This window comes from Crocuta crocuta, unplaced genomic scaffold (genome assembly GCF_008692635.1).
Source record: "Crocuta crocuta isolate KB4526 unplaced genomic scaffold, BGI_CrCroc_1.0 scaffold197, whole genome shotgun sequence".
NCBI classification, from domain to species: Eukaryota; Metazoa; Chordata; class Mammalia; order Carnivora; family Hyaenidae; genus Crocuta; species Crocuta crocuta.
Window position 1 is genome coordinate 1,539,327 of NW_027532002.1, and position 14,424 is coordinate 1,553,750.

General features: G+C 38.2%; 1 protein-coding gene across 4 annotated transcripts in view; it reads left to right on the forward strand.

The window, feature by feature from the left end:
• MATCAP2 (microtubule associated tyrosine carboxypeptidase 2) overlaps positions 1–5,522 on the forward strand; it is a 58,127-nt gene extending 52,605 nt beyond the window's left edge. For 3 of the 4 annotated variants that reach the window (XM_077775306.1, XM_077775307.1, XM_077775308.1), the window contains 2 exons: positions 537–634; positions 5,340–5,522. In XM_077775306.1, coding sequence (XP_077631432.1) covers positions 537–634; positions 5,340–5,501 — 260 coding nt within the window. In that variant the 3' untranslated portion in view covers positions 5,502–5,522. Of the gene's footprint in view, positions 1–536; positions 635–1,236; positions 1,363–5,339 lie in introns of all 4 variants that reach the window. The other variant, XR_013337884.1, reaches the window with a different exon arrangement.
• Positions 5,523–14,424: the final 8,902 nt, after the last annotated feature.

Sequence of the window (14,424 nt, forward strand, 5' to 3'; positions counted from 1 at the left end):
CGTCCATGTTAAAATCCAGTTCTTACTCTTATTTTCATATGGAGGAATAGTATCAACATTACCTATAGCTGCTTTTAATGAAGTAAGGAGTAGTATTTTTTAAAACCAGGAGCTTCCGAGATCCCATGTCCCCACATCACCTTTGAGATATACTGTTTTATAGCCATCCTCTCCCAGACCCAAGTGCCTCTGTGTATATGGGAGTTAGGGTTATGATCAAAATGTGGATGACATATTTATGAGTCCTTCTATACTTTAAATTACCTGTGTTTCCTTATAACTGGAAAAAAATGCTCTTTTAATAATGGGAGTGGGGATCTGGGGAGAAAAAATTCTTAAAGGGAAGCCATAAGTCTGCACATTATCCTGGTGCTTCCCAAAGCCTTGCATTTTATGTTATGAAGACAGTTAATTCTAATTTGCCATGTATATTTTCACTCAGGACTCATTCCTGCAGTAAAGGGAATGGGTTAGTATCTGATTACTTAGCAATTTTAGTAAATGTCACAAAATAAAAGCTACTGTGGTTCCTCCAGGGTGCTTCAGTAAAGACCAGGTGTACTTGGATGGCATCCTGCAAATCCTCCGCTACAGGGAGACCATTGACTTTCATCTGCTGACTGCTTTGGGGAAGGTGAGTGAGACCAGTGGCACGTAGTCCCCAACACACCAGGTCATCATTTCCTGGTTCAAATTGTTTTTATACTTTGTGTTTGAGTAAGTTTCCTTTATGTGGTAGCTGGAGGGAAGAAATAGGATTCTGTTATAAAACCAAACTTCAGAATTTCTTTGTGGACAGTAAGAGGTAAATGAAGGCAAAAAGAAATTTGGCAGTGTATTACATGATTTTATTTTGAATGTACATCTTTTTCTAAAGCATTTTAAAGTGAGCTGCAAGTATAACACTTTCCCCTTTATCTCCCAGATATTCTGACATGACCAAGTGATTTTTTTTAAGAAATGTATCACTGATTCAATACAATCTAAAAAACTGTCTACTTCCTATTTCTCATATTATCCCCAAAATGTCCTTTGTAACTCTTTTTGTGAGCCAGCATCCAATCAGGATTGCATTTGGGTATACTGTTTAGTCTCTCTTAATCTGTAACAGTCTTCCTTGTGCTACTCTCTACTAAGTCTTTTTGTTTTTCCTGACATTTTTAAGAGTTCAGGAAAGTTTTTTTTTTTTTGAGAATTCCTATAATCTCGATTAACAAATTGTTTTCTTGTGATTAGATTCAAGTTAAACATTTTTACCAAGAATACAGTACCTGAGGGATTTGTATATTTCACAGTGCATCACACTAAAAGTACATATGTGATTTTGTTCCATTATCAGTGATGCTGTGTTTGATCACTTGGGTAAGTTAGTTTCTGCCAGAACACTCCATTATAAAGGTATATATCTTTTTTTGTATTAAATAAGTAATCTGTGAGGTGATACCTATGAATGTGTACTATTCCTTAAACCTTTCAAGGAATGGTTTTAATATCCATTGTTCTTTGCCCAAATCAGTTAACTATACTAGTGGTAGCAAAATAGAGGTCTTTGGCTTCTGTTATAGTTCACTCTTTTTTGTAGTATTATTATGGACTTAGTCTTTAAAAAAAAAAAAAAAAACTTTGAGAGCACATGAGCAAGGGAAGGGGAGAGGAAAGGAAGAGACAGAATCCCAAGCAGGCTCAATCTCACAAACCTCAAAATCAAAAGTGTGAGACACTTTTTTTTTTTTTATTCAGCCCTTCCAGTGGCTACTCCTTTGTTGTTTTTTAAAAACATGCCCTCATGTTTGCTGGCAAAGTAAAATGTTCTGGGCTCATCTTAGACTTTTTCTACCCAAATCTCAGATGAGATATTTTTCTAAGGAAGCCTTGATTTCTCTTAGTGGGAAATGGTATTTAGAAAACAAGGTGGGTGAACTCATTACGACTGGAGTGCTCATGCTTCTAGACCTTTTCAGTGAACAAATCATCTATATTTGTTTTAAATTGTAAGGGCATTCTAATTCAAATCAGACATTGCAAAGTTCTTTTATACTTTCCTTCCCATTGCATATGTGCACCTCTTTAAACTGCAGGGTTATATTAATTATACTTACTCATCCTTTCCTATAATAAACTCAGGATGGTTTAAGAATTACTGCTATTAAACAGTGGGTAAATGAAGAAATTTTTTAAAAAATACATGGATACAAATGAATATGAAAACACAGTGGTCCAAAACCTTTCAGACACAGCAAAAACAGTTCTAAGAGGAAAGTTTATAGTGAGGCCTACCTTAAGAAACAAATTAGGAAAGAACAAAGCCCAAGACTAGTAGAAGGAAGAAAATAGCAAAGAACAGAGCAGAAATAAATGTAAAAGAGACCAAAAAAAAAAGGAAAGATGAATGAAGCCAGGAATCTAGTGTTTTTGAAAGATAAAATTGGTAAACCTTTAGCCGTATTCATCAAGAAGAGAGGACTCAGAGTCATAAATGAAGGAGTAACAACAGACCACAAAAATAAAATACTACAAAAAATTATATGCCTACAATTTGGACAACCTGGAAGAAATGGATAAATTCCTAGAAACATAGTCTTCCAAACCTGAATTAGGAAGAAGTCGAGAATTTGAACAGACTGATTACTAGTAATGAAATTGAATCAGTAATGAATGAATTCCCAACAGACAGAACTCCCAACAGCCAGGACCACATGGCCCCATGGATGAATCCTACCAGTTACATAAGAGTAAATATCTGTACTTCTCAAACTATTCCAAAAAATAGAAGAGGAAGGAAAATTTTCAAATTCACTTTACAAGGCCAGTATTAACCTGATGATGAAACAAGACAAAGTCACTACAAAAAAAAAGAAAACTGTAGGCCAATATTTCTGATGAACAGAGATGCAAAAATGATAAAATATTAGCAAACCAAATTCAGCGATACACTGAAAGGATCATTCACTACTATCAGGTGGGATTTATTACTGGGATGTAAGTGTGGTTCAATATTTGCAAATCAGTCATGATACAGCATATCAATAAAAGAATAGAAACCATATCATTTTAGTAGATGCAGAAAAAGCATTTGAGAAAGTATATCATGCATTCATGACAAAAGCCCTTGACAAATGTAGGGAACATCTCTCAATGTAATAAAGGCCATAAATGAAAAACTCACAGCCAACATGATCACCAACAGTGAAAAACTGAAAGCTGTTCCTCTAAGGTCAGGAATAAACAAGGAGGTCCATTCTTACCAGTTTTATTCAACATAGTACTAGAAGTTCTAGCCGCAGTAGTCAGAAAAGAAAAAGAAAGAAAAGGCATCCACACTGGTGAGAAAGAAGTAAAACCATCTCTGTTAACAGATAACATGATACTCTACATAAAAAACCCTGGGGCGCCTGGGTGGCTCAGTGAGTTAAGCATCCGACTTCTGCTCAGGTCATGATCTCCTGGTTTGTGGGTTCGAGCCCCGCGTCAGGCTCTGTGCTGACTGCCAGCTCAGAGCCTGGAGCCTGCTTCAGATTCTGTCTCTCCCTCTCTCAGAAATAAATAAAACATTAAAAAATTAAAAAAAAAAACCCTAAGGACTCCACCAAAAAACTATTAAAATAATGAACTCAGTATGGGGCGCCTGGGTGGCTTAGTCGGTAAAGCGTCCGACTTTCGCTTAGGTCATGATCTCGCGGTTCGTGGGTTCGAGCCCTGCGTCGGGCTCTGTGCTGACTGCCAGCTCAGAGCCTGGAGCCTGTTTCAGTCTGTGACTCCCTCTCTCTCTGACCCTCCCCTGCTCACGCTGTCTCTCTCTCTCTCCTAGAAAATAAATAAAAAATATTAAAAAAAAAAATAACTCAGTAAAGTTACAGGATGCAAAATTAATACACAGGAATATGTTGCATTTCTACATACTAATAACAAAGCAGAAAGAGAAATTAAGAAAATAGTCCCATTTACAATCGTACCAAAAGGATAAAGTACCTAGAAATGAAGATGAGACAAACAAGTAGAAGAATATACTGTGCCCTTGGATTGGAAGAATTCATACCGTTAAAATGTCCCTAATATACAAAGCAATCTACAGATTCAGTACAGTCCCTATCAAAATACCAGCATTTTTCACAGAACTAGAATAATCCTAAAAGTTGTATAGAACCACAAACAACCTTGAATAGCAAAGCCATCTTAATAAAGAAGAATCAAGCTGAATGAAGAAGAATCCCAGATTTCAAGGTACATGACAAAGCTGCAGTGATCAAAATCCTGTGGCGTTAATACAAAAACAGATACATAGATTAATGGAACAGAATAGCTCAGAAATAAGCTCATGCCTTTATCGATTAATCTGTGACAGAGGCAAGAATATACAGTGGAGAAAAGACACTTCCCTCAGTAGATAGTGCCGGGAAGACTGGACAGCTACACACAAAAGAATGAAACTGGACTGCTTTCTTACACCATAGACAAAAATAAACTAAAAATGGATTAAACACCAAAACACTAAAATGAAACACAGTAATTTCTTGGAATTGGCTTTAGCAACATATTTATGGGTGTCTCCCCTCAGTCAAGGAAGGAAAACAAAAATTACTAAACCACACCAGTATCAACAACAAACCCATTTTCATTATACTTAGTGGTAGAAGTACTTAATAAAATAATTTCAACAACTGAAAAATTAAAACTTAATAAACCATGAACATGATTATTTATAGCCTTTCTACTGGATCAGGAAGAGTGTTGATCAGAAGACTGTAGTTTTTAAAGCCAGCCATGTATTGGAATCTAAAGTTGTAATGACAGTTTCTAGAACTTAAAAAGCTTTACCCATAAATTCAATATAAATACCAAAGATTGGCTTCTTACGCAGTAAATGAAAAACATGTGAAATTGTAGAAAATACTTGCTTACAAAAACTCAAAAGCAAAATAATTCAACATAAAACACAATTTTATTTCTGAAATTAAATAGAAATAGGAATTCAACATACAACTGTGCTGATTTTCCTAATGCCATAACATGGCATTTATATTCTAGCTATTTCCTGGGTTCTTTATTTAGGACATTTTTTTAGATTTAGAGTCTCTCATACACATGTATTACATTTAGTTGTGTAATTTCTAGACAAACTGAGTATAAGTCCAGGATAGAGTGTTAAATCAGTACTATTGTTTTTAAATATGGTCATAGTATGAGCAGGTAGATAAACACATTCTTATTTAATACAGTAAAAGAAGTTACTGATTTTTGTTACTTTGCAGGTATTAATTTGAAAACCAGTCCCCATAAAGTTTCACTTAAGACTTAGGGAAGAAGTTACTTACGTTTAAAAACCATCTTCCTTTTTTCAGGTCTCTTACGAAGATGTGGATCGCTTAAAAGGATTGGCAGTTATTGAAAACATGAGAGTCCCTCATTTCCTGCAGGACCATGGCCGATATATGGAACATTTAGAGAAGATCATGGAAGTGAATGAACTGACTGACAGGGAACTGAAAGATCTTATATATTAATCAGCATTCTTGCAGACATAGCGAAGCTATACCTCTATGTATATTACCAGTTAGGTGCAGTTAGCACCAGCATATTTATAAAAGATGAATGACTGTTTACATGAGTTTTCTGAAGAATGATCTACAATATTCAGCCGAATTTTTAAAAGGTTAAATACAACCTTAAACTGTTTCCCTAAGATGTTTCTATAGGCTGCAGGGGAAAGTCCTACTGTTTTCATCTGAATCTTAACAGAGTCCGATAAAAATACTACTGGTGTTTTTTAAGAATCTTGGTCAAACTGAGTAATGAGCATCTGCCTGAGCAGTAAGCACTGCTCCTTAATGCTTTTGCCTGAGCACCGAGACCAGCCCTGGCTAGAGACTGAATTCCAGTCCTGTTTTAACTACAAGATTATATTTTACTTGATAAATAATGGTAATTCTTTGAGAAATTCGTTTTGTTATGCTCCCACAAGCTAGCTGTATCTAATATTTCTCTTATATGTTAGATAATATTAAAGAGAGGGGGAAAAGCAGTTTGAAAAGTTTTCATTAGTTCTTTATTTTACACATTGTTTGACCTTATCAGTTTATAGGAACTATATCAGAGAATTCCCTCACTTGCCTAGTTATTCGCTAACTATATTTGCTGAAACAAACTGTATCCCTTCAAGATTTTAAATAAGTTTTAGGGTCTTTCCCTCCCCATTCCTTTATAGAACTGATAAGTACAAGTGGTGTTGTCTACATAGACTAAAATAGTTGGGAAGAGAGAAGCTACTCACCTTTGTATTAAATGGGGCGACCAGCAAGACACAGGGACTAACGTAGTTTCTGTAGGAGCTGGATGTTGACTAGGTAGCACCTGCCGTAAACTTGACCATGCCCTGAAAAATGGAATTCCTGGACATTGTCATTTGATAAACTGGTCTTGTGATATTGGCTCAGTATATTTTATCAAAATCTGATTTTATCAAGCCAATAATGATAGTTTGACTTTCAAAAATGAGAATTCTATTTTGCTGTATTACCTCTGCTAAAAGCGTATACACCTAGCTTTGAATAATTGATTTCGATACATACTTGGGTATATATACTTGGAATCAAATAGTTCTTCAAACAAACAACTTATTTTAATGATCAGGAAGAATACTGCTGTAAATACCCCAATCAGAATTGCTACTGTAGTTTTTACCCAAAGCTATCTGAGAGTTTATCTTTACCTCATTTCAGGCTTAAACATGGTGCTAACACTGGTAGGTGTATACTGTAAAGCCTGGTCCACATTCCTGTTAGGAAATTATCTTGGAAAATCTCATGCATGCTAGGTTATGTGATTTTCTCATTCACATATCCGGAAGGGCTTGCCTCAGAGAAGGCTGTTGCAGCAAACAGGATGTATTCCACCTGGCACCTTACAGGGCCACACCTGTGCCATGACGGCTGCGGTGGGGCCTGCACTGGAGTGGGGCAGACACTGTGCCAACACCGACCAGATACTGGAAAACCACCCAACCCCTCGAGCATATTTCCTTGTAGCATAGTCCTCCCGTTTCAGCTTTGGTGTAGCAGTTTCTAACTTCGTCTTCAAACTTATCAAAGGTGATTGTGAAAACTGTGTATTATTGAAGTATAGACAAATGGCAATATTTATGTCCTGTGATTGAAGCCCAAATGCTTATAAATTCAATATTTGTAGGCAATAACTGCTAATTTTATGTTACAGTTTAAATGTCAAGGAAAATCACAACAGCCTTAATATCTTGTTGGTCAAAGGATTATTTACAGTGATTCTAGTCCCTGAATTTAAAATAGATATTCTCTATCTGATTTGGAAAAGGAAACACTTTCTTGCCTTACTGCTTTGGTATAAAGACAAAAACAAGCAGTGCTATCCAGACAGAAAAATAACCTTAAATCACATTGATTGTCTTAAGATATTTTAAAAGTTAGCCATGAACCAAAAATAGTTTTAGATTAGCAGAATACTTAAAGAGCTCTAAGCTTTAAAAGTTGGGATTGAAGATTTAATTGTTTATTCTCTTTCCTGAAATAGCACTGAGGTCCCTTTTGCTCCCTAAAGTTTTAATAAATAGAAAATTTATAGCAGCAGTACTTAGGAGAATAGTTGAAAGTTGCATTAATTTTAAGTCATTTGCCGTAGGCTATTGAGGATTAGAATTTCATCAGTTTTGTCCACTGCAATTCTAACATATAATTGCATCAAATACAGTTAGGTTTTCACATCAGATGGGGTAAATTGTTTCTATACATAAATCCATAGTCTCCATTTCTTTATATTTTCACCTTTGTAAAAATGTTTAAAATTTGTATTGTTTTGTATATATTTGGGCATCTTATGTTTAGCTATAATAGAAATAAATAGCACTGAGGTTCTCAAATGAAATATGTGAGTATATATGCATGCAAACTTCTGTTCTTTGAAAATTATATTTTTGTGGGATTTCTGGGTTTTATATTTTATGGTAATTATTGAAAGGACCATTGGTTATGTTTATCTTCTAATATCCTTTTTTATAAAGAAGTACTACATTTACTACATCCCACCTTTCCCTAATTAATTGAGCTTATACTCTCATGGAGTGTAGGCAAAAGGAGAAGGGGATAATTTCCTACCCTGTTCATTGAGTAAACTTCTGTGCAGAACCTGTGGAGGAGCAGGACCTCTGCTGAGTGCCTGGGGTCCTCTGCTGAGGAAGACAAGAGCTGTTCACAGTCCAGTGAGGAAGACTGGCACAGAACCACATTACAGCATGGCCAGTCGTGTGCCCAAAAGTGCCACCAAAATAACATAAACCATAATAAATGGGCCTGCTTGTGTGTTTGACGCACATGAAGATCACTTGTAAAGTGGTTCATGTCCACAATATTTTATTACCACTCCTTGCAAGGCTTGTGTTTGGATTCTGAGCGACTTTAGCCCAGGAGAAGGAGTAGACAAGTTCAGCTGCTTGGGTCATCAAGGGCCTGGAGGAGATCCCTTGAGGCCTCCAGCAGGTGCCCAAAGGAGCCAGTGCTTTGCCCTTAAGCCTAATAGTGGTCTTTGAATTTAAATCCTTACTTGTGAAACATTGTCAGCTGGTTTTGACATACATTTTTCTTCACTGATTCCAGTAGCTAGAGGAATTAATGTCTTAAAACTAATGCCAGGATGTGAAATACTGGTGTCTGTCAGCTAGCTATGGAAGAGCTTTAAGAATACATAGAATAGAATTTTGAGAGCCCAGAGAGCAAGAAGGTGGCCATCTGCAAGCCGAAGAGATTTACCTGAACGGACCCTTCTCTTATGGCCCTCAGGAGAAACCAAAGCTACCCATACCTTTATCTTGAACTTACAGCCTTCATAACTGAAAGAAATTGCACATAGAGGGGACAAAGCAAAGAGAACAGAAATTTGACCACTGAGAAGAGTGAATATTCCACTTCTTCCCAGCCATCCAGTTATCCTTACAAAAGACAACCCAACTTCAGAAAGTGATGTCAACAACATGGCTGAATAACGTGTCCTCATTTGTGCCCCTTCCCCAGCCTCCCAGTAATTTGGCAACCATCCATAGGCAAAAATGCTTTTGTGGGAGCTTTAGGATCCAGCAACATACACAAGCAACCCAGGAGGAATCTTGCCCACCCATTAATTGGGTAATAAACAGACCAAGGTGCTGGCTTGGACCCAGCAGTGGCCTGTGAACAGGCTTTAGCCCCTCTCAGCTGCAGTCTTCAACCCCCTGGGAAACCCTAAATCTTTGGCAGTAACCCATGGACAAGGGAGGCTGTGTGTAAGTGAAAGTTACCAGCAGAAAAGTTTCAGCGCACCATTGAAGCAAAAAAATGTTTAGATGCACCGAAGAGGAATAGTTTAGCCTCATCACTTCTCACCCACGGTGGAACGACTTCAGGCCAAGAGAGATCTCAGCTTGTGATTTCTCCTGTTGGGGGAAGTGAGAGAGTGTCCAGCTTCCCCACCTTTTCAGAATGCTGCCAACGAGGCCCCCTATTTCACTCATCCCATTCGGAGTATGGAATCAGGAGCTGTGTGACTAGGGCGTGGGAGGAAGCTGGGAGGGTAGCAGATATGACTCTGGAGGTCATTAAAGGTATACACAGTCTACTAACTGCATCTCAGTCTCCACTAAGAAGCTGGCTTATGGTCTTCTGGGGATGCCTGGATCTCCCTGACTAGCCGATGGGAAACCCTCAGTGCTCCATGCATAACACACACAACACACACAACACACACACACACACACACACACATACACCTGTGTGTGGCTCTCTGTGTACTCCCAACAGCATTGAGAGCATACTTTGGCAGACAGCTAGTGAGCATGTACAAAAGGCCTGCCCAAATCTGTGGGCCAGAGAGGCCGCAAACATGAGCTTTAGCCCTACCCTTGGGAAAGCGAAAAGACTGTCCACACCAAGGCTGGTCCATTGCAAAATCAAGAGAAGGCACACAAATGTAAGAATTCTACCACAAGAGGGGTGCTTGGGTGGCTCAGTTGATTAAGTGTCCTACTTTACCTCAGGTCATGATCTTACAGTTTGTGGGTTTGCTGCATCAGGCTCTGTGCTGACAGCCTGGAGCCTGCTTCAGATTCTGTGTCTCCCCCTCTCTCTGTCCTTCCCTCGCTCACACACACACTCTCAAATTTATAAGAATTCTTCCACAGGAGGCAGCAAGAGGCACGGAGCAGTCATATCCATAGACAGTCTGACAGTCTCAGATTTTCTACCAGAGGTGACCAAAGATATTTCCCCAAAACAGTCAAGACTGGTGGAGGTGACTACTTCTTTAAATACAAAGACAATGCAAAATTTAAGGAACATGAGAAATCAAGGAACTAGGACACCACTAAAAGATTATGATAATCCTCCAGGAACTGAACCCAAAGACATGGTGACCTGTGATTTATCTGATAAGTCAAAATACTTGTTTTAAGGAAGCTGAGTAAGGTACAAGAATACACAGAGACAAGTCAACAAAATCAGGAAAACAATACATGAACAAAGGGAGCAGTTTAACAAGAGAAATCCTAAAAAGGATGAAGCATACTCTGGAGTAGAAAAATACAATAGCACCAACACCAAAGGCACAAGCAGGAAAAAGAATCTGTGAGTTAAAAGATGGAAACTCTGAAATTATCCAGTCAGGGGAGAACAAAGAAAGAAGAATGAAAAAGTGTGATGAGAGCCTATGTGATCTATGGGATAACATCAAAAGAAACAATTTGCAAATTATTGGAGTTGCAGGAGGAGAGGAGAAGGAGAAGGCAGTAGAAAGCTTATTTTAAAAAAATAATGGCTAAAAACTTCCCAAATCTGAGGAGAAATTTGGATATCCATGTTCATACAGTTCATGCGGTTCCAAATTCAGAGACCTTCTCCAAGACGCATTATAATAAAACTACCGAAAAGCAAAGAGCGTTAAAAGCAGCAGGAGCAAAGAAGTTTGTAACTTAAAGGGAATCTCATCTTGTTTTCAGATTTCTCAGCAGAAATCTTACAGCCAGGAAAGAGTGGGCTGATGTATTCAACGTGCTGAAAGAAAAAAGCTGCCAACAGTCAGCTGGGAAGGAGCCAAATGGGAGGACTCTACACTCACCTTGTCCCACACATACAACTAGATATCATTCATAACAGTGTGAATAACCTCGAAAACGATTCAGAGACCGGCAGAACAAATTCCACCACTAAAGCCTGGGAAGAGGCCATGCTGAAGAAGGTGGGAAAGGCAACAACACAGTCTGGGAGTAAAACAGACCAGGGTCAGCCACTGTGGGGGGGGGGGCAGAGTTGGTGGCATGAAGGGTGAAAACCAGACTTTCACACTGGGGACCCCACAACTGGGGAGGCCGAATCTCCATAATATTTGCGTTTGAAAGTAAGAAGGACTGCATTTCAGGAGTTCTTAAAACCAGTGACTTAAAGCTGGGAATTTAAAAATTCTGTGGCCTTAGCTCTGGTGGAGCCCCAAGGGCATCAGGAAGCTGAGTCCCTGTCCTTAAAGAGACAGCTCAACCAACAGGACGTGCAGATATAGCACAGAACCAGTAGTTTGAAAAATGTTGGAGTCCGATAGAAGGAAGGGTGGTTTGCTGATGACAGAGCATGACCAGACAGATGGTTCACGGGGACACTTCTCCAGGAGTCAGGGACAAAGGAGCTGGCAGGTACCATTTCTCTCTTCCACTCTGCAGCATAAAACAATGGGCAACCAGTGCAGCACCAACACTCCTTAATAATTTGCTTGCATTGAGCCCCCCCACCACCCATGCTTCAGCAGATCTGCCCTTCCCAGTCTAGCTCATCTTGGTTCTTAAATTGTGGGTCCCCTGGAAGACCTGTGCAAACTCTGCCAACACTGTATCTCCAGAACCGTACACCTTGTGGGACCTCGGTTCTTGCAGTGCTGGGGGCAGGTGTCATTTCACAAGTAGATCACTGCATTAAAATGTTACATGTTAAAACATGCCCCACCAAACACTGCCCACAATAGGCAGAGTGTCTGCAGACAATTGGACTGAAGGGAAAAGAAGCCAAGACTCAATAGCAGAGCACATACAACATACATAGAAGACACTCCCTGAGGTACCAGGCCCTGGGGAAGGGGACTCTGCACTGAAGGGCACTGTAGGACCTCTTCTTCATAAGGCTGTTATCATTAAGAGCAAGAGAAGTAGCTGACTTACCTAATACAGAAAATCAGACAAAATGAGGAGACTGAGAAACATCTCACAAATGGAAGAACAGAACCAAACCACAGTAAGAGATCAAAGCAAAATATATATAAGTTATATGCCTGATAGAGAATTTAATGATCATAAAGACAGTGGACTGGAGAAAAGAGTGGAGGACATCAGTGAGACCGTTAACACAGATAAAACCAGATCAAGATAAAAACCAGAGATCAAGAACACAATAAACGAAATTTTAAAATACTTCATGGAATAAATAGGCTAGATGAAGCAGAGGAACAAATTAACAACCTGGAAGACAGAGCAATGGAAAGTTACTAAGTTGAGCAAAGAAGAGGAAAGAAACTTATGCAAATTGGTAATAGTCATAGGGAACTCAGTGACTCAAGCAAGCATCAGAATATTTACATTATGGGGATCTCCAAAGAAGAGAAGGATAAGAGGGCAGAAACTTTATTTGAAAAAAAGAATAGCTGACAATCCCCAAATCTGGGGAAGGAAACAGATCCAGATCCAGAAGCCAAGAAACTTCCCCAAAATTCAATTCAAGGAGATCCACACTAAGACACACAGTAATTAAAATGGCAAAAAGCAGTGATAAAGAAAAAAATTTTAAAGCAGCAAGAGAAAAGACCGTTCCATACAAGAGAAACCCCTTAAGGCCATAAGCTGATTTTTCAGCAGCAACTTTGCAGGCCAGAGGGGAGTGTCATGATATATTCAAAGTGCTGAGACAGGATAAAATCTGCATCCAAGAATACTGTATCCAGCAAGGCTATCATTCAGAATAGAAGCAGAAATAGTTTCTCAAACAAAAACTAAAGGAGTTCATGGCCACTAAACCAGCCCTACAAGAAATACTAAAGGGGACTTTTTGAGTGGAAAGAAAGACCATACATTAGAGAGTTTGAAAAGTAAAAAATCCAAAGCAGTAAAAATAAATATTTCCTAAAATTTAGTCAAGGGATCCATAAAATAAAAGGATGTAAAATATGACACCATATACCTAAAACATGGGGTCAGGAGGAGAGGAGTAAAGAATGGGTTTAAACTTAAGTGACCATCTTATATATGGTGATGTATGGCAGAAGATCTTACATACAAACCTAGTGGTAACCACAAATCAAAAAACCATTAATATGCAAAAATAAAGAGAAAGGAATCCAACCATACCACTAAAGAAAGCCAACAAACCACGAAAGAGAGAGCAAGAAAGGATCAGAGAAAATCTATAGAAACAACCACAGAACAAGTAACAAAACAGCAATAAATACATATGTATCAATAATTAACTTGAATATAAATGGACTAAATGCTCAAATCAGACATAGGGTGACCTAGTGGATAAAAAAAATAAGATCCATCTATATGCTGTCTATAGGACACTAATTTCAGACCTAAAGACACCTGAAAGATTGAAAGTGAGGGGATGAAGAAACATTTATCATGCACATAGATGCTAAAAGAAAGGGTAGCAATACTTGTATCAGATGAAATAGACTTTAAAACAAATTCAAGAGACAAAGACGGACACTGTTTAATAAAGGGGACAATATAACAAGAGCATACAAACAATTGTAAATATTTATGTACCCAATGTGAAAGTACCCAAATACATAAAAGAGTTAATAACATATAAAAGAAATAATTGATAGTAATACAATAATAGTAGGGGCTTTTAATACCCCATCTATACATTAATGGACAAATCATCTGAACAGAACATTAATAAGGAAACAGTTGCTTTGAATGATACACTGGACCAAATGGATTTAAAATTTTTTAATGTTTTTTTATTTATTTCTAGGAGAGAGAGAGAGAGAGACAGCGTGAGCAGGGAGGGTCAGAGAGAGAGGGAGTCACNGATGGATTTAACAGACATATTCAAAACACTCCACCGTAAAACAGCAAAGCACACATTCTTTTCAAGTGCACATGGAACATTCTCCAGAATAGATCATATATTAGGCCACAAGACAAATCTCAACAAATTGTAAAAAAATTGAAAGCTATACTGTGTATCTTTTCTGACCACAACACTATGAAACTAGAAATCAACTACAAGAAAAAAATCTTGAAAGAGCAAAAAATACATGGAGGGTAATTAACATGCTATTAAATAATGAGATCAACCAAGTAAAGAAATCAAAGATTACATGAAAACAGGGTTGGTTGAGATGGTGGAGTAGGGCAACCCTAAGCTCACATCCTCACTTGAACACAGC